Source organism: Nothoprocta perdicaria, unplaced genomic scaffold (assembly GCF_003342845.1).
Source record: "Nothoprocta perdicaria isolate Ctin4 unplaced genomic scaffold, notPer1 scaffold_150, whole genome shotgun sequence".
Classification (NCBI taxonomy): Eukaryota; Metazoa; Chordata; class Aves; order Tinamiformes; family Tinamidae; genus Nothoprocta; species Nothoprocta perdicaria.
Window position 1 is genome coordinate 1,950,390 of NW_020454650.1, and position 25,765 is coordinate 1,976,154.

The 25,765-nt window shown below is 43.5% G+C and overlaps 1 protein-coding gene across 1 annotated transcript in view; it reads left to right on the forward strand.

Moving 5' to 3' along the window:
- Nucleotides 1–608: 608 nt before the first annotated feature.
- LOC112943629 (copine-4-like) overlaps nucleotides 609–25,765 on the forward strand; it is a 38,835-nt gene continuing 13,678 nt past the window's right edge. Inside the window, exon 1 of the mRNA XM_026034846.1 lies at nucleotides 609–741. Coding sequence (XP_025890631.1) covers nucleotides 696–741 — 46 coding nt within the window. The 5' untranslated portion in view covers nucleotides 609–695. The remainder of the gene's footprint in view (nucleotides 742–25,765) is intronic.

Genomic DNA, 25,765 nt, shown 5'->3' on the forward strand with positions numbered 1-25,765 from the left:
TTTCCCCCCACGTCAGGTGTTTTTGCCGGCCGCCGTGCCCCGCTTGGGCACGGAGTCCCGGCGCGGCTGGAGCGGGAGKCACGGGCTCGCCTCCCTCCTGCGCGGAGCGCCGCGCTCCGGATAAACCTTCCCGCTAGAAGCAGAAACCCGGGCCCGGCTCCTGCAGCCTCTGAGTGATTAGACCTCCCTCAGCGAACTCGGCAGGGCGTCTCTGGCTGATGAAGAGCTGTGAAATTGTGCTGAGGGTTGTTGGCCGCAGCGGGCGGCACGGGGGCAGTTAGGTAACTTGGCACCTGGCTCTTGTTCGCGCCCGTCCAGCTGCGGTGCTTTAAAGTCCAGTCACTTCGGCCGCTCCTTTTTAAGCGGTGAGCCTGGTGAAGCMGAGATGTCCAAGGGGGAGAGAGTTGTATTTTACTGGAGAGAACTAAGCCAGAGAAATGGGTGGTGCTTTAATTAGAGCTTCTGACTGGAGTTCAGAGGGATGCAGAAAGGGGTATTTTGGTGAYAGCGCCAGGTAAGGTTGCCTATTTTCTTCCTCAGATGTGTCTTGTTCCTGATGTGTGGTAGTTGCCAGTAGTGCCTGGGAACCCCTAGTCAAGCCCCAGGGAGCGGCTGTAGCGGCACATACAGACACCCCTGTAATCATCGTGTCCTCGCTCAGCAGCCCCTTTCCTATCTGACTGTGCAAAACTCTTATGCTCTGGGCACAGAACAACTTTCAGGTTATCAGCTGCTGCAAAGGTGAGCATCTGTGGGCTTATTGCTCCTTCGTTGTCTGCATTAGCATTTTTTTTGCTCTYTTTTTTTTTGCTCTTTCCCCCTCTATTAAAATATCTGACAGGACGCACATGCCTGGGTTCTAGTAAACTCCCCAGGTGTCAGGTATTTGTGGGGCTTCGGTTGTTGCTGCAACTGCAAATGTTGCTTTTAAAATGCTTTTGTTTAAGCTGTGACAGAAAGTAAAGGAAACAAACTTTCTGTTACTCAGGGTAAGTGTAGCATAGGAGCAGTCTTTGGAGAAACACTTTTTTTTTTTTTTTTTTGTTTGTTTGTGGGTGCCTTCTGTAACTGTTTTTAAATTTAAAAAAAAAAAACTAATTTGGAATGGCAAGTCTCGTTCTTTGGGTGGGAAAAAGAAGGCACTGAATGGTATTATTGCTTATCAGCCTAACTCTGTTAGCTTTGGTAATTCAGTAGGGTTTTCCCTTCACTGGCAACTTTGTCCAGCACAAATAGGTGCATATAGATTCAGTGCGTGCATAGGTAGATGTTTTAGGATTACTAACTTCATAAGTATGTTGAAAGTTTGGATACATGATTTCCTTGAATGCAAGTCTATTGGAGAACTTAAGCTAGGACCGCTGATGACAAATTATGTATCACTAAATTAAGCTTTTGTTAACATTTTAGCTTCTTATTGTTAAGACAAAGAGTAATATCAATCTGTTTAGCCAGGCTATGAAGCCTAACTGTTCGTCTCCTAACATCTTTGATCTCAGAGATGTTTGTCTAGGGTTGGATGTTTAAATGTACCCCGGTTCAAGATAGAGAAGTGAGGTGAACTGTGGGGAACTAATTCTCTTAATCAGAGTTGGATATTTGTACATCAAGCAGAAAGTCGATGTGATCCAACTAACTTTCTAATAGCATGCCAAAGCTTGGAGTTCTTGATACCCAAAAAAAAACTAACGAAATATGTGGTGTGTTGGCGAGGGTCAGATGCTGTTTGAAAGGAAATACTTGCCATGGCAGCTGTATTTATTATCATAAGTGTTAATTTATCTCCATAGGGATGGAGTAGGAAAATACCATGGRCAGAGAGAGGCTAAGTGCCTTGCCGAGTCACATAGGAAGTTTGAAAGAGAAAGAAAATGAAGGCACAAGCTCTAGGTTGGCCCCCTTCTTTAGAATAGGTAGTTTGGCTTGGTCAAAGTGAGATACAGGAATTTCTAGGTACTGTATGCAGTAGTTGGCTAACAATATTGGAATTTTAAAGTTTGCTTTTCTACTATATGGCTTTCTATGGTTTGGGCACATGTGATATTTGGTAGGTGTTGGCATTTCCCTTTATCTAGGCTCAGTRCTTTTCTAAAACATGAGGGGACGGGGGCAAGTAGAGCAGGTAGTAGACTCCATGGCAGCAGAGCGCTTTCTGGTGGGATGTTGCGGAGAGGAGTTTGGATGCAAGTAGCCAGCAGCCAGGGTTGTGATTCCTGATGCAGGTGGTAGTCACCAGCGCTTTACCTAAATACTCAAAACAAAATTGAGTGTTCCCCGCTGTGTCATTTTGCTGTAAACTGGGAGTTTTAACTTGAGCGACAAGGACATGTGCCTACAAAAAGCTGTGTTGCCATTGCTTTGAAAATGCTAACTTCTTTTTTTTTATTCCTTTTTTTAATTCCTTTTTTTTTCCCTGGTGTTTATGACCACCATGTGATTATATTTTTGTACTAAAAACCGAGACACAGTCTTGTGAAGCGAGGCTGTCTCAGCTTTTCTGAAAGGTGCCCGACTGCCAGGTTGCCGTGTAGCTGGGCAGGTAGCTTGGAGGCGCTTGGCTTTTGTCCGCACTGGGAGGTGCGGTGTCCTCTTCCCGCTTGCTTGCATGCGCTCTTGGGGCTGGGTGCTGGCACCAGAGGGCACTTAGTCCATGTAGACTTGGTTTTCAGTGAGCAAAAACCGTCATGCTATTTCTCACTAGTCAGCTAGTTCTAATTTCTGTATTTACCACAAACTGTCAAGAAAAGACTGTATCRGTGTTTCCTCCCCTTGCAATTTTCTGTGACAGATGCTACAGAGTTGTGAAGTTTCCCTTCCAGCTTCAATTCAGAACCAGAATTCATTTTTAGCTGGTGTGCATGTCCTTTAACAGCTCCGACCCCCGGCGACAGAAAGAAGTTTGAAAGCGGCATTTGTGCCCTAGAAAAATCTAGCCGAGATAACGGGAGCTGGAAACCGGGCCCGAGTGAGCACGAATGTGAGTGCTTTGCTGAATCATAGCTCGGGGCGCGCAGAGCCAGCAGCCCTGCCAAGTGCCCAGCGCCGCCCCAAGGGCTTGTACAAGCCCTCAGCGCGGGCGCTTGGAGACCGTGTGAACCGTAAAACCGAAACACGAGGGGGTTCGCGCGTGCCGCTAGACACGGGTGGGAACGCCGCGTTGCCCGTGGGTTCGTTCGGGCGCTCTCGTGGAACTCGGCGGGAGTCTCTGGCGCTCCAAGAAGCGGTAAGAAGGGGCGGCGGGGGCGCGCGGGGCCGCGCGGGGGCGCGCCAGGACAGCGCAGCGCAGCGCGGGAGCCGGACCCGCTCCGCTCCGCTCCTGCCGACCGGCCGGGAGGCCCCGCCAGCAGGGCCGGGGCAAGCGGAGCGGAGCGCTCGGGTGCCTCCGCTGGGATCTCCCCAGGCTGCACAAGTCTGCAAGCGTCTCKAAGTGGGCTTAGTTACCGTGTAGGAGTTGGCTGGACAGAAGGAGTTTAATCCCCTGGGGTCCAGGCAAAGTTTGGTGTCCAACCCTCCCAACGCTCCTGCCTGGTGTCTCTTTTAATGCTCATGTTTCCTACCCAATGGAAACCCCTTCCCAAACTAGGAGAAGAAAAGTCTGGCAGCTTCTGTGGCAGCCTGATTGAACGAATTGCAAGAAGCATCTTGGATTGGGTAGCTGGGAAGGTCCTCGGCTGCCTGACAAGCAGTGATTCCTAGGCAGAGCTGGGCACGAGGCAGTTTGCTCATTTATTTTCTATAGCTGCAATTCCTCAGCCTGACACAGAGAGTATCTACAGTGTTTCATTTGCTTGTCATTTGTGGCTCAGCAAAGGTTATAAGAGCTGTTACAGAGAATGGAAGTAGTGGAGTAGGTGAGTACAGCATGAGGTGAAAGGGGATGCTTCCTAAGCAAGGAAAAGCTTTCTTGGTGACAGCACTGCGAGGTGTGGAAGCCACTGCCGGGACAGCCAGGCAGTTCAGTTAACATGGGCTTTGCTGCGCCCCTGCCTGCTGTAATTTCCTTCAGTGTGTTATTTACTGTGAATTAACCACTCGGGTTGTTTGGACTGTGAGCAGTCGGGCAGCAAGACGGACACTCATTTCCCAGGCAGCAAAGGGTGATGATGGTTTGGCTATCAGCTGCATCTGGGACATAGGTGACATCTAGAATTTATTTCTTGTGCTGGTTTCATTGCATATTTGCTTCAGGGATTTCCTTTCTCACATCCCACTGCCCAGAGACCTCAGGGGAGGATCGTGGTCTTCAGCAGCGCTTTCCACTCTGGCTCTGCATAATGTGAGGGAAGAAGGTTGTCAGTATGGCAGTTGCTATCTAGAAGGAATCTATCGATGAGCAACAGGTTATTTTGGTACATGCAGAAGTGGATTTTTGAATAAAATTATGTAAAAAGTATCTTCACTAGAAGAATATCTCTCCCGTTACGTGAAAACTGTAAACCACTGGTGTGTGGATGTGTATGCTAGTAAAAGCCTTGGATGTGTGGATAAATGAATGACCCAGAGCTAACAGTGTACTAAATAATGTGGACAGCTTTTTCTTAATTGACATTATGTTAATGACACTGAAAAACTGCTGCTGTTCCCAGTGCATTTACCAGCTGATGGAGTTGTGCGTCGCTGGTGGAACCTGATGTAACTGTTGCCTTTCTGCATCACATGCTGCTGACAGATACTCTGCAAACACTTTGGCTGGACTGTTAGTTTACCAGCAAAGTTTTGTGGGGYCGTTAAGTTTCACTGGGATTAAAACTGACTTGGAGATCCTGCTGGATACTTGGCCAGATAGGCTTGGCTTTGCATAGTGATCAAATAAATGGAAAGTATCTAGTTTATATGGAATTATTTGTATGAAGAAGAGAGATCATCAGGTAGAAGTGAAACAGCTGATATAATTACTTTTCTGTCAATTYAAAACACATGTGAGAGCAAACAGCAGAGCTAATCAAACCAGGAAAACCAGTGTTAACACAGCACTGGATAATACTGATGACAAGGGGGATTTTGTTAAAGATGTAGTCTCCAGGTGATTAATGTTTAAATGTCTTCCATGGATGGGGAGGAGAGATGGTATTCCAACTGTTGCACATAAAAATAGGTTRTTTGGGTTGTAGGAACTTGTTATGGACATTGACTTTTTTCTTTGTTCATTTGTAGCAGTACAATATTAAGGACCATTCCACACACTTGCTCAGTCATCTAAAGACTCAAATGCTCGTTGCTCTTTGAGACTGTGTGACCAACCTAATGCATCTAGAGTGGAAATCCAGCTGCAATGCTACCTCTCTTAGGTGCTCACTTTGTTCGGTAACCTTACTGTGCACGAAGAGACTATGTAGGCGCATTTATATAGCTTTAAAACATTCTTGTATTGACCCAAATACACAGTAGTTAACTAGGACATGTGAGCTACATGGCTGCATAATAGCACCTGACCCCCTGTAAGTTGTCTGTTTAGTCTTTGCTGGCCAGGCAGTGTCAAGAGTGGGGAAACTGGCTTCTCCAGCTTCTTGCATAGGCTGGCTCTCTGCTGTCTGACTACTTGCTGTCTTCTGGCTCCTTGGTTTTACTGCTTTTGCCTAAATTAGAGCCACACAAGATATTCTCACCCAACTCTCTTACAAGTTTAGCAGTTTTCACAGAACTTTTACCCAAGGTTACACACGTCTGCGGTGTCAAAACGATACGTTGGATCCTGTCAGCGTGATCTTGTATATGTTTGACGCTAATATGTTTTATAATTAGTTCTTTGCCTGGTCTTACACCATGACAAGCTGCGCTGACACGGAGTGCCTAAGCTAAGAGAGTCAAGGAACAGCTGAGCCGAGACACGGAGATACGAGTTATTTTGAGTAACTCTTTATGCTAGCCTGCTATATTTTATGCTGTTTGAGAATGAGGAGAGAGTCTAGTGGGTAACACCGGAGGGAAAGRAAAATAAGAACAGGTTTTTATAGATAGGTAAGTTTTTTTCTAAGAAAGGCAGTATGGAGCRGAAGAGAGGAGAAGGTATTTTTGGTATTTAGTGGGGGCTGGAAGGATCAGAAATTGCAAGTGGTTGGAAGAAAAACAGTGGATCAAGCTCTGACTTCTGAGGTGCAAAGCTTATGTTGCCTTCACTGGTACTAGAATCATTTTTTACTTCATCAGGAGGCTTTAAGAACTTGAAGATCAGGAGTTTTTGAGATACAGCTTAGTCTTGGGGAAATTGATATACTTTTACTTTTATAAAATTTTGCAGAAAGCTGTCTTATATTTGGTCATTTCTATGCAGGAGAATAATTTTCTTAATTGGTTAATCTCTGTGCAGCAGGTCAAGGAAGCCAATGCATTTTTGGTGTAAGATCTCAGGAGTTAAGAAATTGTGAAAATAGGTTGGTGAGTGTGGAGGTTYTTTTTTCCCCTCCTCTTTTCTTCTTGAATTTGATTAGTGTTCAGCCACTAGTGCCCCTGACTTGTAAGCTGATCTCTAGCCATTCTTGGTGCTCTTTCAGGAGTTGTAGCTTTGCTAATGGCAAATGTGTGTGCATGTATGTACGTGTGCACTTGCTCTAGCCAGCTGCAGGTGCTCTCGCTGGTTTGTTCTTATGTGCCACCATTAGTCTGGCATCTTTGCAAAGAGCCATCCAAGCTGTGCTGCTGGGGATGGGTAGAATTTGACAGATCTCCTGCTTATAAATAAAGATTGAGACTGTTGTCCCTTTATTTAAAAGGTGTCACTTAACTGGTGGACTTAGTTGCCCATATGCTCAGCAGGTGCCATCAAGGTGGCTGGTGCTTCAGTCTTCTACTTTGGGGATAAGATGCAAGTATTTACATTGCTAAGGACTATCTTATGCACCAGCGCTCCTTTGAGTAAGGAATTCAGCTTGAAGGTCATGGAAATGCAGTAGTCTTTTTAATATTTCTGTTAGCTTTGATTTGGGAAACAATCAGTCACCAGCTTCCCCCCCGCCCCACCCATGACAGATGAAAGACAAGGGACACATCTTCAGTTTAAACACTTGTCAGAAGGCAGTTGAGCAATAGAAAGGTTTGTTTCCTGCCCTAAATGCAWCTTCAATTGCTGTATGTTACCGCTCATGCTGTTAATATGCAAATGTGTATTCTTGTCCTGTTAAATTCTAGTCAATGTTCTTAAATAAGCCCATTCCTGCTGGTTTTACTCAAATAATCAGTATTAAGAAATTCTAAACCTCACCTGTACTGAATAGGATGAACCATGACTTTTACACATGATGGTGATGAAGCCAAATATGTTCTGCAGGTCATTTGGATCTTRACTAGTGAAAAGCAGATTTTTACATGCCTTCAATTTTATTATCTTCTTAGATAAACCATTTTTCACAGTGGGCAAATTGCTTTATAGTCATTAATTTACTTACTTGCATTTATGTCTTGTCAGTGCTGTTGTGAAAGCGGTTATGTTTAACAACCCATTTAGCAGGCGAGTGATTCTCTTAGGCTGTTGTATCCATTTCCCGGTGGCCATCCATGATCTGTCAGATACTAATTTTCCAAAGGATGCAGTTTTATATCTGTGACTAGAGGCTAAATTGGAGCTGAATGAGATTTCAAATTGATCAAACACTCTCTGTGCTATGGTCCATTTCCCTGCAGTTCATGAGAGAAAATCAGGGAAGATGGATAAAGCAAGTGGCTCCTGTTGTAGCTGGTCTCCTCAACTTCATTATAAAATAGGAGCTTCCCTTCCCTTTTGACTAGGTACCACTGTGTGGGTTGGCATCGGAATGTGTAAGATGGACAAAAGTGGCAATGTCTTCTTTTTTGAAAGATATGGGCAAGCTAGAGAGCAGCCTTCACATTTTCCTTGCAGCTGTTGCCAAGAAACTTGAGTTGAACGTAATCCTTTATCGATCGCGGTTTCCTTGACTTAGTTACGATGTGAGTTAGAACAAAAATTCAGTTTCTGTAAACTGATTCTGATGTGCCCCATCCTTGGCCCTAGTAGCAAAGAACTCTTGTGGTGAGATTTCTTTCTGCTCTCTCGGGTAAACATCTTGAAGGATGCTGCCGTGAGGCCTGCAGGACGAGGCTGTTCCTGTTTTAAACRGTTTGTTAGGTTGTCCTTGCTGCTTCCAGCATCCAGATACACTTCTAGCACAGACATCTTTAAGGCACTCTGGCCTCAGAGAAAAGACAGAACGAACTTGGAGCAAGATGGGATTTAGCGATGCGGGGTTTTCAGGCCAGTCTTTGGCCTTGTCTCTGTGCTCCATTAGTCGCTTCTGAGGTGTTCAGAGACAAGTAGTGCGGTTGGAGGGAACTGATTTTGCAGCCTTAATGTTGTGGTGAGTTTCCCTTTGCTATGTAGCAGAGGGAGAGGCCATTAGGACATTTTACTGTTATGGGAAAGGAGCAAGGATGTTCTAAAAAAGACATCCTAGCTACTGATTCAAAGAAAAGACAAAATCCTTGGTCTGCTGCTGGCATTCCCATCGACTTCAGTCGACAGCCTGTACTTCAGGAATCTGTGGCTTTGTGGCATCTTTCATGAATAAGAAAAGGGAGGCAAAGATGCTGAGGCTTTTGATTCAGTCTAACTTGAGCATCACGCTCTGAAGTGTTTAATGTGTGTGGAATAATTTGAAAATAGAAGGTGAGACAGGAAAAAGTACGGTCCATCTCTCTCCAGGGAATTTATAATGTTGTGTTGTGCTGGGAGATGGGACAACAAACAAAAGATTTTCTAAGTTTGACCTGCCTGTGATTTATCTAAGAACAGTGAGGAAGAGCAGCTAAAATCCCCATTGGTGCAGCCTGTCAGCTGTGGTAGAATTCATGAGTAACCTGAAGTGAAACTCTTTTCCCCCTTTCATTCCTTTTCTCCAAAAAAACAAAACAAAAACAACAAAACAAACAAACTCTAGGGACATTTCTCTCTACCYTGTTCAAGAAACTCCAAACACTGAGGGCAAGTGATGAATCCCTCCTTTTCCTGCTGTTGAGTCTGTAGGCTGGCAGGAATGGAGAGCGACCAAGGGGTAGCTGTGCAGGGTGGTGTTTTTGACTCCATTTTCTGCCATGTCTCACTTCTGAGTTGCATGTTTGGGAGCAGGTTTTAATCCCAAGGGAAGGAACAGGTGACATGGAAGGCTGAAACAAGAAGAAAAGAAAAACAGTAAAAGAGAAACCTCTGCCTTTGCCACAGTCTAACCAGCCTGTGCATTCTCACWAATGCAGAATAGTGTTGTTCCTGTTTTTCATAATATGCATCTGTGTTTGGTGCTGCCTCGGTCTTTGAATGAGTCAGAAACATTGCTGTCATTCTGTAATTCTACCCAAACGGTACTAATTGGGAACTAAGGAACAGCAGGGTTATATAATTTGCCTGAGATCCTACCAGGAATCTCTGGCAGCGTGCAGCACCAGAACAGGGATGTCTGGGCTCCCCGTCCAGCACACAGCCATCTGTAAATACAGATTTCCCCTAAAAAAAAAAAAAAAAGTCTGTGTTATATTTTATGCGTATTGCAAAGAGAGTGGAAAGCTTGATCCAAAAATTCTTTCATTTCTATTCTAACGTACTACGTGGCAGGCTGAAGTGTGATATTTCCGTAGCACAGGGTAGGCTTTGGGGCTATAGAGAAGCACTTATGGAAAAATTACAATCTATGAAGAGATTTAGAGCTATTTGTCTTCCACAAGCTATTTACTTCATCAACTGAGCTAACATCTATTAAACATTCATTCTAAGTATAATACCCTTAAGAGTCAATTTAGGTAAACTGCAGTACCTTTCACTAGGCTAAAAAATTGCTTTGCATAATGCATGTAGAAAAATCCATTAAATCATCTTTTTTCTTTCCCTCTTATTCTTATACTTTGAAATTAAGATCTTTATTTTTATTTTTTATGGGGGAGTAAACAAGGGGAATAAGCTTATTTGTCAGCCTCATAAATGGACAGTCGGAACTTCTGTGTCTATGAGTTTTTTTTAAATCATGTCTTCAATTTTCTTCTCTTTTAAGCTGAATACGTTATCATGAGCACAAACTTTCGCGCTCCTATTGTAGCCAACAAAAGCCTAAAAACCTTTAGCACTTTGGCATTTTCCAGCTTGGCAGCCAAATGAATGTTTGGGACAATATCAAAGACAGAGACTTAAACCATGTTGYAGTGCACATTTAGCCTGTCCTTTACTTCAAATACTAGGTGGTATTTATGCAGCCCAAGGCCTGCAGCAGGGTGATGTTTGAGGGTCAGCATCTCCTTTGCTCGTTGTCTCAGAAGCCGGGCAGCTGCGTGGGGTTGCAGGTGAGCAGCAGGATTCTGTTGAACCCCATGGGTTCCCCGGCCGGCCCTGAGAGGGAAAATAGATCCAGGTGAGAGCCGCATGGGGAGGTTGGGTCCTGGTGGAAGACAGGAAGGGTTGACCTCATGCGGGGCTAAACGGGCAGCACATGGGCATCGACTGCAGCCTGGCTCTGCTGTGGCACTGCTGTGGGTCATTCTGGCCCCTACGGGTTCCCCTGTCCTCACTGTTTGCCTCTTACTGGGTACTTAAAGCAGGTCTGTTTTAACTCCTGATCTGAGGCACAGCAGCTAAGGGTGCAAAAGGTGGTTCAAAAATGTATGGAAAGAACTTGGGGAAAGGCGTGTTTATTTTGACTTTTTGCTGCTTCATCATTAACCTCAAGCGAATTTTTGGTGGTAGTATACAATGGTTTTAGCAGGTTGAGTATTCCAATATGATGTCCTAATATTAGTTTTACTAGGATATTTCAATGAGTCAAAAATAAAAAGAACATTGTGGGATTTGTCTGTGTTTAAGTGTGGCGATTGACCTGCAAATCATTCACCATGACAAGGGGTAGGGGAACACCAGCAGACAATTTGTGGATATTAATGTTGCTTTTGTTGATACTACTAATAAATAATAAGCTCAGGAAGGCTTTTAGCTACCTGAACTCCAGTGAGCCTCTTCCCCACAAATACCACCAGTAATTCCAAGCACAGGAAAAGGACTTTGTGGGCTCTGAGCCCCCTACAAAGAGGGCTTGCAAGGCACTATGAGTTTCTCCATGTTCATGCTTTCAGCTAACGTGCATTTTCTTTAGGATATCTGAAACTGGAGTTGCGTGTTGGAAACACACATCTGCCTGCAGCCCAAGATTTCCCTTTGCCCTCTCTGAAGCTGATGGCATCTGTTGATAGCTGCCAGTGCCAGAGACTGCATCTCTGTGGCCTTCCCAGTTGATTTATAACTTTGACTTATAAATCTCCTAGAGATTTATAAGAATTTTCTAGTTTCTTATTTAACAGTAAATCAGGCTAGTTTAACCTGCTTTATATGTGGTGATGAGTTTGAATTAGCCCATAACCCGCTCACTTTGCTGAAAGGAGATTAGAAAATACATTTTACCAGTGGAGCCGTAGGGAAGCAATTACGACAAATTTAAACAGCTGCTTACAGAAGACAGCATCTGTTTAGAGCCTCTGACTTATCACCACCACATAAATCTTATGGCTATTAACATGAAGTGTAAACTGTGTAGAAATGCTTTTTATTAGTGTGTTTGTTCTGATAAAACTATACCAGCAGTACATTTGGTCTGGTTTATCCTAGTGTAAGTTATGAGCATGGCAGGAAGGTTCTTTCACTTTGATATCCCAACAAAAACTTGTAGGGGTAGGCAAAGGCACAGCGTTTACTTCCACGTTTGATCATGCTTTGGGTATTTTTAAAAACCTTTAAATAAGAAGCTAGTCTTAGCAGCTAGAGCAGCTTTACCTGCTTGTGCTTTGCTGAGACCCACTGGCCAAGCTGAAAGCTGTTTTCAAGCAGTCAAAGCCATGTAGAAAAGATTTCCCTGTGTAAACTGCTCAAAAAGCCCAACAAGTCCTGCCAAACACACATCCCAAGCCGTGCTCCCCAAACTGCTTCTTGTTGCTTGGTTTGAATTCCCCTTCCCTTCATCCTTGTGCACCATTTAATGCTGGCAATGTTCTGGTAGGCAACCTGTAGCTCAGCATTCAAGTTCATTTTTTCCCTCATCTCCCTCTCTCTCTTNACCACCTATCTATTTTTAAAAAAGAAATCTCCAGGAGCAATATTTTCCAAGCTAAGAGAAATTTTATTCAATAGGAATTTAATGCAACCCAAGAGGGTAACCATAAAATGTTTTGCATCCTTTTTCCTTCTTCCTCCCCTTTTAAAATACCTCTAGCACACTTTAAAGAAGCAGCAGTCTGCAAAGACTTTTTAGATGATTTCTGAAGTGCTGTTTTTTCATATTGCATGTTTCTCCACATGAAATATATGCTATTAAAACACAGTGTTGCAGCAAGACAACTCCAAACTCATTATGTTAAAAGTAAAACAAGCCCTTGTAAGCCAATTATATGTCAACTAGAAATATTCTTTAATCTTGAGTCTTTAAGTAGTATTTTTGTATGAAAGCAGTTAACCTTTGGAAGCACTTAGTTGTGGATCTAGTGAATTTGTTACTGAACATCTTATTGGTAGTCTATTTAGAAGTTTTTCCTGTCATTTAAAGCAGCTATAGACTTGCCTTCCCCTCTCTCAGGTGAATTATTATTCCCTCTTTAGCATGGAATATCCAGCTCGCTCTTCTGCCCTTCAGCTGGTTGCGGATGCAGAGCTGCAGGTGGCCACTCGGTGCGGCCTTGGGCTACCTGCGTGGCTGGTGTCCTGTATTTGTTAAGGTTCTCATCTGGTTAGATCTTTTCTGGGGGTTGATGTAAATAATGTATGGGATTTCTGTGGTAAAACCGAACTTGCAGCTTTGGGGCAAAATTGAGGTGAAGGAGGAAAAGTTCAGTATGTTCTGCTCCTGTGGTCGTGGGCTGGGTTAGCYACAGTGCTGCGAGAAAGCAGAGAGGGATTTCTGCAGTGACTCATTTTCTCATCTGTGGCAACCATAGAAACAACTGAAAGCCCTTGGATCTAGTTTCCAGTGAGACTGTTACTGTGTCTATAGTAAAATGGTTAATAAAACTTGGAAAAGGGTCTGCCCTTAGAGCCGCTTGTTTGTGAGCTGACCGGAGACTGGCGGACACCCMCTTCCCCCTCTGCATGGACATGTCATCGCATAAATGTTTGTGCAGCTCTGTCCTCCGGCCTTGCACTTTGCTGGTTACAGTGAGCCCGGCCTATCYGAGAAACAGTGTTTCCTTTACAGGGCAGTGTACCAGCCAGGGCTGCAAATGAAGGGAATAGAAGAGCCACAAAGGACTGCTGTGTTGTCTCCTTCGAAGCATCATGGACGAACGTGGTGGAGTCCGGGCTCCCTGAAGGTGCCACTTGCTGCGGGAAGGGCACTGCTCCATCCTGGAGCTGTGCGTGGTGATAGTGTCCTATTTTAGTCTTTCCCTGACCTGGTTCTGTCATCTGAAAGGGAAGGCTGGTTTAAGCGCCTGGAGACTAAAGGATGCTTTTCCCAGCCCCTGCTGTGCATCATTTAACTCTCTTTATGTTAATGGAGGTAAATAAAGTCTAAGCAGTGTGCACACTGTCATAGCTGAGGGAATGTTATGGCTGGTGGGTGTTTGAAAGAGAAAAAGCAGTTTTAGGGAGAGGTGGGGTTCCTTTATGAGAGGCTGTAATCAGTGAGTCTGAGTATTGTAGTCCTGTCAGATGCTGCTCATGAATCCCAAAAGGAGGAGAGGGAAGACCTATTGACAGCAGTAGTTTTAAAGACTGAACAAGTGCAAAGGTGTATGTGGAATCCTAGGATGGAGCTGTGCTTCACAGCTCTGGCGTGAGGGCTGCTCGCGGCTGTGGAGATCACTGGAGTGAATTCGCTGGGGCTGGGAGCCYGTTCCCCGTTTGTTCGGGGAAGGAAGGTGGCGGGTTGGCTGTCAGCAGGCGACACGAGGCACGCGCTGCTGCTGCCGGGGCCTCGGAGAGCTCCTGCGGCTGGGTGCGTTGCACAGCCACTCTGTAATCCCTGGGGCAAATAAAATAACTCGAGGGTGATGCCGAAGTGTGTGAGGGTGCTTTATTAAAAGAAACATGGAAAAAATGTCTCTCTGATGCCCTTGATGACCTAGTGAAAAGAGCCTGTTAATGCCCCTGATGTCAAACGCCACCTTCTCAGCTCTGTGCAGCATTTGGACAACGTGCGCTGACACCTTTAGAGCACCTGGGTCGTGTCTCTCCCTGTTCGAGGCACATTTGGAATGTGATTACAGGGTATGATGTTAACTGGTAGCGTAGCCCTCTTTGCTAATGCCCTGTTCCTAATGCTGTTGAATTGCATTGCCTCTGTACTGGCGAGAACTGCTTATAATTGACATAGTAATGGGATCCTAGATGTGTTTGTGCCTGAGGTGCCTTTTTTTTTTTTTTTTTTACTTCCTTTGTAAGACATCTAATTTGGATTCTTGAATGTAGTTTTGAAATGTGAAACAGGCCTTTTGAAAATAGGGATGTGGGGAGTGCTGGCACAAAAAGTGGTGGAGTAAAGAATGTATCCCAATAAGTCCTTGTTTTATCCCATTTCCCTATGTAAGTGCTCCCAATGTATCAGTGAAGAGCTGGTATGGTATCCCWCCAGACACTATCCTTTTAAAGCACTAAAGGGGCAAGTATGTGGTTACCATCCTTCTTATTCAAGCGTGTACACACGCTTTTTGCTTTCAGTTTAAGTTCAGCCACCTCTGACTTACTCGTGCAAGTCCTTTTGATTAGTTAATTCACTGCCTTTATTGAATGTCATTCGGAAATTAAAAGGCTGGCACATGAAAGCTTCAATGCGGGACCTTTGGTGGTCCTATTTGTTGAGCTGCCTGGTCCTTTTAATCAAGTAGCTGAATTGCTCTGCTCCACCAGGCGTGTTCAGCTCTCCTGAGTCTCAAGAAACTCATTTGCAGGAAGAGAAAATGTTAAACCTATTCTAATTTAATAATCTATGTTCAGAAAAGGGTAAAATTGCTATTTAGGTAAGTAGATAACGAGAAACCAATTTTTAGAGGAGTTACTAAGCCTGCATACATGCTTTGGCAATTTTTATGGCAAAATCAAGTATTAAGGTAATGCAGTTTTCAGGATTTTGATTTATGTTGCTCATTATATAGCCATGCCTTCCTCTGTAGGATGGTCCAAAGTGCTGTGGAAAAGTCATCGTAGGGAGTTCGTTGTAGTGGCTCGAGGCTCTGTATCGCACAGGCTGTTTGGCTAATGTGTGTTTGTATCCTATGGTGGCAAGGGGAGGGGTATCTGCTTGTTGCTGTAAATAATGGAAAATGTTTCTTGCTGAGCCTCCGAGGTGAGCTGGAGAATGGATGAGCAGGATTAGAGGAGATAATTGGGAAATAAACCATGTGGAAGGAAAAGGCGCTKCAAAAAGCTGAGGCCTCTGAGTCACAGCTGGCGTTAGCGGCTTTTCAWGGATGCCTACAAAAAATATCCACTGAGAAACAGCCCAGCGTGGCCAGAGCTGGTGTTAGTGTTGGGTTGGAAACAGCGTTGTAGCTCAGGTGTTACAGTCACATGGAAGGGGCAAAAGCCAGATCCATGTCATTTGGGGGAGCTGTCTTATTCCTCGCCCCTTGTTCTAAGTAGACGCGATGATAAACAGGGTGCAGTGACTTGCTGAAGCTTTGTGGGAACATCAAGTTGGCTTTTCCAAATCTTGTTCTGCTCTCTCCTTCAGAACAACATTACCTGGTCTAAGCTTTTTCTAAAAGGAAAATTAAAGATAGACATCTACAGAATTAGCTACTTGCCCAAATCCTGTGTCTGCACCTGGAGAAATCAACGGGAAGCCGAGTGCCAAAGCAATGTGGAGCTGTCCTCCCTCTCTATAATGATGCTCACGATTTTATTTTTGCTACAATTTTACCTGGGTCAATAATTATGCCTTGTGTGCTTAGAAACCTGAAGCCCCGTGCCCCGTGTGCGGTGCAGGCACGTGTGGCCAGAGAACTGATTTGGAAAATAAACAGGAAACCTCAGCAAAGGGGATCCCACAAGCAAGTGTCTGCTGTTGACTGCAGACAAGCAAGTGTCTGCCCCCTTGCGTGACAACACTGCAGAGTTGGTAAAAACGGAAAAATGCACGGATTATTCCCCAAAGTAATAAAACCCCCATACACCTTCTGTTCCCAGTGTTGTGTTTAAGGATGAGTCTCTAAGGTGGAAAGACTTTGAAGGTGTGACCTCTGTGGTTATGGGCTGTATTTCAGTTATGGTATATGTGTTGTAGATTAAGTATTTGCCAAGTCAGTTTGAATTTAAACATGCTGTGATTATGGGGGTCGATAAAAATGCCAACCCCTCAGTGGGTGCCAGGCACTTATTTTCATAGCAAATTCAAATGCCAGGGAGAAGAATCAACGTAACTTTCCCTTTACATTCTGAACTTTTAATAAAAAGCACTGGGAATACTATACAATTCTATGGAACATATTCTGGATTAAATAAGTATTATTCTTGATGTGAAAGAGGCTATTGATGTCTCTGAAGCTTGTCCATTTTGTGAGCACTGTTCCTCTGAAGGCACTGTTGAATTGCTTCTTCAATGACATATTTGAGTATAATGGCTGTCATTTATTTTTTGAAATGATTCCCATCATCARCTATATTAGATGATTTAAGATGCAGGATTTTTAGTTTTCCTGCCACTGTGGGAAGGGTTAAAGTAGTGAATATAAGTCTGGGCAGAGCCACGTAAGCAATGGGCTTATGGTTGGGGGGAAAAAAAATCATGAGGGTAAACTGAGTAATTGGTGTAAAATAGGACTTTTGTGCATTTTTAATGGAAACCAGACTTGTTTTCCTTCAGCACAAAATGTTTCATTGGCTAAATACTTGTGAAAATTTGAAATTAGGAAGTTTAAATTTCTTAGGTATTCGCTTCCTTGGGGTTTGACCAGGATATTGGCAATCTAAATTCCTATGAATCTCGCTCTCTCTCTCTCTTATTTTTTATTTTTGGCCCCTCCTCATTGAGTTGAAACTATTTGGCAAATTTAACCTTGAATAATTTTGCTTCCCATCAATTCTTCTGTGGAAGATAGACTGCTTGTTTGATGCAGGCTGTGTTTTCCTAATAGTGAACGTGAATGAAGGATTGAAGCGGGTCTGTACTGCTGAAGAGTGTCAATACAGTGGGTGGATGATCAGAAGTTAAGATGAGATGACGCTTCCAGAGCTATTTCCGCAGCTGTTGCTGCTTGGCACAGATTTACTGGAAATCAATGACAATTATATCAGTGTTTTATTTTGGCCCTGTGCTTCTTTTTTTTATATATATAACCAATACATTCATCCGAGTCTAAAAATAGTTTTAAATTTATGCTTGAGTTATTTTTATATGGTACAACTATAACAGTTTCCTTAATTTTGTCAGTCATTTTTGTATTGAAAAAAGTAACCCCACTGTTAACACGTTACTAAGATTTCTGCACTCAAAGGTTGCTTCCCCCTGGAGTCTCCCTTCGCCTGGAAGATGGCATATATTAAAATTTTATAACAGTTCCCGTTAGTTCCAATGCTATAATCCTGGGATCAATGTGACTGCCCTTCTTTGTAGCCTGTCAAGTGTAATAAAAGCTGGAGCAGAGCCATAAAGAGACTGGAATTGGATCTGCTCTTATAATCAAGGCATTTGTACGCTCCAAACGTGACCGCTGTTGTGCTCCTCCTTCAGGTGAGTCGCCACGTATGGATTCAGGTGGCTGCAAGCCCGTAGTCCTACTTCTCTCGCTTCATATTCCACTCTTTGTACACAGGTAAAAAGAAATGGTCTTGTCTGGGTGTGAGTGCACACTGCAGATAACCCTGCCCAAGGTTTTGGAAGGAAAAGGGGATTCTCAGGAGTAGTGTCCGTCCTTTCCGTTCCTCTCCTTGCCTGGGCCTGGCATTTGCTCTTTGTTTTGACCATTGGAGCCCATGGGAGAACTAACCCTGGAATTCTCTCCCCACCAGCTGTTGGGAAGGGCATCTTAYCCAAGAATGGGATCACTTTGACTATGTGCACTGTGACTATGGCCTGTCAGGAGGCTGAGGGTACAGGAGGAAGGTTCAGAGGTACCAGGAGCGTTTCTCAAAGGCAGCCTGAATAAGCTGGATGGGTCARTAGTTGTGGTGGGAGTGGACGTGAGAGCACAGGCCAGAATCCTGCTTTCCTTAAAAGAGGCGTCTGAAAGAAAACCCATGGATGAGGGACCACATTTCAGATGTTTCCATCAGGGAGCTTTAGATAAGGTCAGTGCAATTATTTTTCCTGCATGCTTACTCTGTAGTAGCTACCACAACTGTCTGGTGCCTGTGGTCACTAATTCAGAGTGGGTAATAGTCTGACTAATTTAACTTGGGGAGAGTCACTAAATTCACACTGAAATTATAGGATTTTTTTCCCAAACAGCGTGACTTTTCATAATTGCCTGCATATTTTAAAATGTTAGTATCCTGCTAAGTGCATTCCATCTATTGCATTCATCAATAACACTAAGGGGAGCAAAACCACAGCAGCTAACAAACAAATGACCATTTTCTTTTAAGCCTTTGTGAAACATGTGTTCCTTGTCATGACCTTTTCAAAGAACATTAGAAGGGATATTTGAAAAGTGTATTGTATCTTGCTTTGTGTTTGGGAATAAGCTGTTTACCCTCTAGGCCAGCTCTTTAACTGGGAAGATGCTTCCTGGGTCAGACCTCTGTGATGGAACCTGTCTCCATGAGCTGCTCCTTTTCACTTGCTTTAAGAAACGCTGAACTGTCAAATACATCAAAAAGATTTACTGAGTTTATGCCACAGTTGTGAACAGGTTGGAGAGCTCCTATCACTGCCACTTGTTGTGTGGCCCGTTGGGACTGACTGATAGCCCAGTGCTCTTCAGGGTGTAAGGCCAAACCTGGCCTTGGTTTGGCCAGGTCCAATCACCAAACCTTGCCCCAGTTCTGCACAGGGGATGTTGTTCTCTCATGCAATCTCATTGCTTGGCTGTTTTGGCTTATGGGCTTCTGTTGATGAGTTTGGATTTGGGGAAGCGAGTGAAAAGAGGGGGTTAGGACCTTTCTCGCTTCGTGCAGCCACTCAGTTTGCCCAGCAAAATAAACAAAAATGGCTCTGCTTCTGTTTCTATAAATAACTGCAGACCTGCAACCTTCTGTTCTCACGGAAAAAGGAATAATTAAAAAATGCATAGATTAAATTAGGCACTTAATTTCTTCAAAGTATGGAGAGCCTTTCGGTGTCCTGTGCAAATTAATGAGTCACATGCAATTATTTCGGGCGGGAAGGCCAGCAAAAGTTCATCTTGAGGGATGATGATAGTTAGTGTGTTATTTTAAAGAATGGAAAGCCCCGACAAGCTTCAGGGAGTTGSCTGGTTGGCTCCTGCCCTGTTGGGCAGGGGAGAGAAATGACTCCCTTCAATGTAGGCTTAATTTGATGTTACTGACCTGAAGCACGGTGCTGCTGCTGGGCAGCTGAGCTGTTGCTCTGCGCGCTGCTACACTGATGGGAAGGGTGCCCGGCCGGGTGCTGCTGCCAGCCAGCAGTTCAGCCTGCAAAGCTTCCTGCTCTGTTTCCAGGTGACTTGGATAAATTTATATTAGAGGGTGTGTTCCCCCCGCCCAAATGATGCCTCCTAACTCTAAAGGACTGCCTAAACACCCCTCAACTTAGGTTCCAGAAAAGTGGTAGTCTTATGCTTTTTAAAAGTAAAATGCAGTGTTCTTTTTTTTTGAGGAAAACTAAGCTTTCTGAGTTTTAGGAGAGAATTGAAAATTAAGAATTTCAGTCTTCTATTTCAACGTAAGAAGGTGAATATAAAAAGCACATTAGACTGGACTGGGCACTCTGAGGTAGGGTGCAAGCACAGGCTCTGTAAGTGTCTTTGCATCTCCAGCACTTACCAAACTTCAGGCCAAAGGTGCAGGTTTTAGGCCAGGGTTTGTGTGATGGCTCCTTCCGGAGCTTCCAGGCTCCCTGCTTCTGCTGCTGCCAGTTGTGTTTCCATCTCCTCTCTTGGCAGAACGAAGCAAGAGCTGTGTACGGGGTAAGAAACAGTAGCAATAAAATGCAGCTGTTGTGCAAGGGATGTCAGAACAYGGAAASTGAGTRTGAATTTGGTCTTGTTAAACAGGAYGGAGAGCAGAGACGGAAACCAAGCTGAAGGTAGAAGAGACAGGTTGTAGAAAACAGTGTAGGAGGGATGAGTAAAGAAGCCGTGTTTCTTTCTGCAGTCTGCAATGGAACCTAAAATTTTCCTTTCTTTTTTTTTTTTTTTTATCATTGCTGTACATCCAGGACATACAGCAGAGCTCCTGATTTAAAAATAAATAAATAAATAAGACAACACCTCCCTGCTGTAGATACGTCATTGCATAGCATGCAGCTGCCGTCAGGTAGTTAGCTGTGCTCTGGAGCACCTGGATGGGGCTGTATCTGAAAGGGGATGGTTGAAGCTCCGTGGCACAAATGGAGACTCTGCTTGCAGGCTGCGTCTCATCACAGTCTTTGCTTTGCTGTGGTCTACACAGGTGTAAGTCCGYCGCTGCTCTTAGCTTCTGCATTGCTTGAATGACAGACGTCTGTGTAGCAAGACACTTGGGCTTGCTACGCTTGTGAGTGTTTGGCACCATCAAATGTTTTTTGGAATGGATTGGCTGTTTATGCTTTGCTTTCTCATTTATCATTACGTAATTTATGAAATATGCTGAATATAGATCTCTCAGCCTCCCCTTGTAAAAATACAACCCATAGTTAAGGTGGCAARGCCAAACACTTAAGGACTGGGAAATGCAAGGGAGGGGAAAAAGAGGAGGAAAAGAAAAAAAGAAGAAAAGGAGAGGAAAAAAAAAAAAAAGAAAATAAAGCTAAGTCAAGTCACTGCCATTAGGGATTAACTTTACTGTTCCTTTTGAGTATGTGGGCTTATAGCTGGCTAACTGGCTCGTTCTGTGACTTTCTTGCACCAGAGATCAAATGCTGCAAAATCCTGTGGCACAGGGACTCGGCTGCCTCTTTGCATTGAATTCAGTAGGCTTTGGGGCAGGCTGAGAGTTCAGATAAAACTTGACCTGTGATTTCTTCCTTCTCTGACCTAATTGATGGCAAGACAAGTCAAAGGTCTGCTTCAATGCAGGCAGGCAGTTGGACACTTTTAGGAAGACTCTTCTTCTGTTTGTTTCTCAGAGTCAATCATTAGAGAGAAGAAAAAGTATTTACAGGTGTTTGGCTAGCTGGTTCACTGTTCAGTTGTGTTTCTGTGCAATTTATTAGACTTTTCCTGTGGAGGAAAAAAAAAATCATGAGCAGTAAAAATTTATGTTCCAATCTCTCAATTTACAGTKTTTTAAATGATCTATGACTAGGTGAAAAATCAATTTCTCCTATGACCAACCAAAGGAATAACAAAGACCAAAGCATCTGGGAGCACAAGCTGTATATAATAGTGATGGAAAAATCACAGCATTTCAGTGTTAGGATGTCACTGGAGAAGGGTTTGAAAATCTGCATAGCTGTATTCCTATCCTTTGATTAAAGGATGTTAACGTAAAAGAGGATGAATTCATTTTGATTTGCTTAGAAAAGGGTTGCTGATAAGAAGTGTATCTTCTGACATGTGTCCCGTTCCCATATATCTCTGGCAAAATTACCTGCTCAGTGTGCAGCACCCTTCTGGGGTGATACTCTCAAATCGAGTCACCTCAGTAAAAGAGAGAAGTCTCTGTCTTGGAGAGTCACTGGGATCCTAAAGAAACACCAGGGAGATACCGTTTTGTAGCCATCAAACAATTATAACTGAGCAAATAGTTTTGAATGGGTACTTGATAGAATGGATTTTGTCTCCTCTGCACAATGTCCATCGTAATGGGCCCAGTGTGTTTGCTGTTCAATAAAATTAAAGTAGCAAACAACGTTCTTCAATAAATCTCGATTTCCATTTTTATTGTGTGCTTGTGACTAGATATTTCTTCATTCTCATTCGACCATGTGTGGCCAAAATCTCATAGAGAGTGGATTTTCTTTCAGTAGAATAGAAGGTGCCTCCTTTAACAGTATTTTGTTGTTTGTTGCTCTGAAATTCCCTCACTTTTGTGAGGATAAGGAGGCCTGTTGTGATGATGATCTGCARCATTCATCACACAGCCCGCAGTCTGCTAAAAAAGTGGTGGAGTTTAATTTTCCTGGCTGTAGCTGACTCAGCTTTCCCGGGCTGTGTTCACCTCTCGTGGCGGCCTTTGGGTCCTGTCRCATCCCTGAGGGCCCCGTTGCTGTTCGGGCTGGAGATGCTGATGCTGTGCTGCATGCACCCCCTCAGCTCCTACCTATTAAATCGCACCCTAGGGCAGCAAACTCGTCTGTCCCAAGCTGGCCATGTGAACAACCTTGCCTTGCTGCCAAAAAAATGTAAAAAAGATGATTTGGAAGCTGCTCAAGGAAGAGACAGGACAGAAGGGATCTTTGAGAATCAGGGCTGTAAGTTTGGCAAAGAAAAATAAGTAGAGAGGGTGAATCAGCAGTGTACAGCTGCTGAAATCTTCACCAGAACCGCTGCTTGCTCCCGTTTTTTGAGGGTGAGGGTTGGATTCTGCCCTCTTCGGGGTCTCCATCCCGCAGTGTGCTTGGTGTCTGCAGTCCTGCTGAGGGCTGCCTAGGGGCAGCTTGTGCTCCTGGATGCTTCTGGAGGTGCAGGTCCCTTGCCCTCCCGTGGTACCCTGGAGTAACCAGGGTCAGTGCATTAAGAGTGTGCCTAGGTATTTTGTGCTGAATGTAGGGCTGGCCACGAACAGTCCTCACTGTCACTCCCAAAGGAGACAGTTGGTCCATTTCGATTATCATYGAGACCAGCTCTAGGGTGTCAGATACTTCTGGTTGTAGTGCTACCACGTTGGCCATCGAGGACAAAATGAATATCCCAAGTCTTGCCTTAGGCCACATCACTGGTTACTGGAAAAAGAGTATTTCCTTTTTCCCCACTGCCTCCTCAATTTCACAAGAGCAGCAATAGCACATTTATCTCCCCTAATATTTGGTCTGAAGAGATTGCCAATTTATTTTTTCAAGTAAAAAGAAGAGCTTTAGCTTTGCCCTCTCGGCGTTTGGAAAGCCTGGGATGCTCTTTTTGAAGAGCAGTCTCATTTGCTGTTTTGGTGCTTACTTGAGGATCTCTTACTGGAGTCCTGCAGGCTTCAAGTGAGGGAGGGAGGTTCATCACACCGTGGGTGGATTGTGTCTTTGCTGGGAATTGGTGAATGGGGGAGCTGGGGCAATAATGGGTGCCTAAAGCATTTATTCATCTAAGCGATTCTTGAAGGAGTGTAGAAAATCCCAAAGTTTGTTTAGTTAAATACAAACAGCATGAAGGGCAAAACTCTATGGGAAAAGGCTATATCTAGTTGAATTTGCCTACCAACTAAACATGATTTCCCTTATTTTAAAATGTAGATTGTGGAAGGGATGATGGAGACTGCAATAGCCAATTCCTTATGGATGAGAGTCATAAAAAAGGAGGAGAAAAAAAAAAAAAGGCAGTAGGTTTATAATGAGCAAGTGTTATTTTAGACAGAGACTAGAACTGTAAAATGCTTAGTAATGAAGACTAAATAAAGGGCTTTCCTAGCTAGTTTCAGCCTCTTAAAATCTTTGAAATACAAAGAAACACTCACAGTCTCTCTTGATGACAGGTCCTAATTTTGATGATAAGTTGCCAGTTTAGTACCAGGCAAGATAAGGTCAGACAACTGGCTAACCCACGCTAGCCTGGAGTGTTTCCTCCTTGTCAGTAAATGCTTGTTTCCTTCTCATGTCACCTAATTGGCTGCTGCTTCTTAGTCAGGTAATAGAGCTTTGCAGGTTGTTTGATATTTGTATTCACTGTTACACTTGTATTTTTTTTTGTGTTTGGGGGGAAAAGAAAAGGTAATGATAGAATATAACGGAGTTTCTCCTAGTTTTGAGTCTGTGATATGTCAGCTTAGGAGTTCTCAGTGCATGAGAGGGGTAATTGCAAAGGTTTCTCTCCCTTAGTTTATAAATGAAGATTAGCATTTTCAGAAATTAGATCACTGCAAAGAGAGTGATTGCARTATTTTAGTGTGTGCATATCTGTGTGTGTATATATACATATATTTAATTTCTTACTATGAAATATATAACTCAATTTAAAAAAAAGAAATGCCTGAATACTAGCCGAGAAATAGCATTCTAATAATATTCTAGTATTCTGATATTTAGGCATTTTTTTGACCTACTTGACAGTTTTTTTAGGAAATATTTTCCGTTCCACYTCAGGCAGGAAAACTTCTATGCAGGCTTTGACATAATTTGAAGGGTAGTGTTAACTCCTTGGCAAATGGGGAGAATAAAATAAGATTTTGGTGACTTGAAGCTTTTATCTTGCTGTGAGGGAGGTTTGAGACTTCTGTTTTGTGAAAACTAGAAAGTAAACAGACAAGGAAAAGGTTTCAAAATTAAAAAAAAAAAAAAAAAACTCTAGAAAATACAACTTCTGCTCTGGGCTAGTTTTTTGGTTATTGCTTTTACTGCAGAGGAAAGGCCGACATAGATGGGCCAGGGAAGGCTCTGGCAAATTTGCAAATTAGAGCCTGTCTAGCAAAGAGCAAAACCACCACACTGTTAACAGACAGACMGGTGCAGGTGAATGAAGGTGAATGCTCTTGGATTCCAAACAGCTTTGGGTTTTCCTGAGCATTTTATATAATGGGCGGATTTGAAGTCCTTGCATCTCAGGCTTTGGGCTGAGGTGGAGACGCTGTTTTTTTGTTTTGTTTTTTTTTCTCTAGAAAGCTACTGTTTTCTCAACGTAGTCTGTCCTGTGCAATTAGAAGGTGTAACTGTAAAGGACAGCACTTGTAGAGAGAAAGCCTGAGAAACAAGAAAGATTAACACCTGCATAATTGTAATTTTAATTAAAGTTTTAATTCTAAAATATTGCAGAAGGAAGTTATAATCAATTTGAAACACTTGGGACGTAAAAGCAGGTTTAAATATTTCAATTCCTCAGTGCAGTCTTTGAACTTAGTGGTGGAAAATAAAAAAGCCCTCGAGATACTATATGTCTGAGCTAATATGTTCGTATATGTCTGAGTTAATATGTTCATTGACTGAACGGAGTTACTCAGGAACTCCAGAAATACCAAGGAGTAAAAGCCATTTTAAGCAAATGATGTAACCATCTCCCTTAGTTATCACTGTGTTCTAAGAAGCCACTTTTCTCCTTAAAAGTCTCGTTAAAACGACCCACGCTTGTTTGTGTTACCTTTCCTTAGTGCCTGTTAAAGGAATGCCTGGAAAGTATTACGTTTCCATAAGAGATGCTGGTCTCTCTATAAATAGTTGCTCTGTAGGAAACACATTAATGAGAGGCATTGGGAGCTTGCAGTTTTGTTTGCCCAGCCAAAGCTGTGAGGCATCCTGTAAACAGCTTCATACGTGAAGCTCTTAGTTTGTGCTTGTTGTTTAAGGTATTGTCTTTCAAACCCTGTGTTCTTCTCATAACATCAAGGAAATAGTAGTGTTCCTTTTCCTTCTTTAAGGAAAGAAAGCCTAAAATTGCTTTAGCTGAGTTAACTAGATGTGTTGTTCAGTCTTTGTTAAGTCGGTAAAGTCGCAGAGAGCCCCAAAAAGATCTGAGGATGAGGTTTCTTCAGTGTTGAGAGGAGAAGGCAAAAGAGAGGTGAGGGTGATCCTAGTGCTGTCATCGGTCAGCTCACAGAAGGGTATASAGGAGGAAGAACTAGACTCTTTTTGGAAGTACAGTGATAAAATGAGKGGTATCAGACTGTTCCAGTAACTCCAGTAAG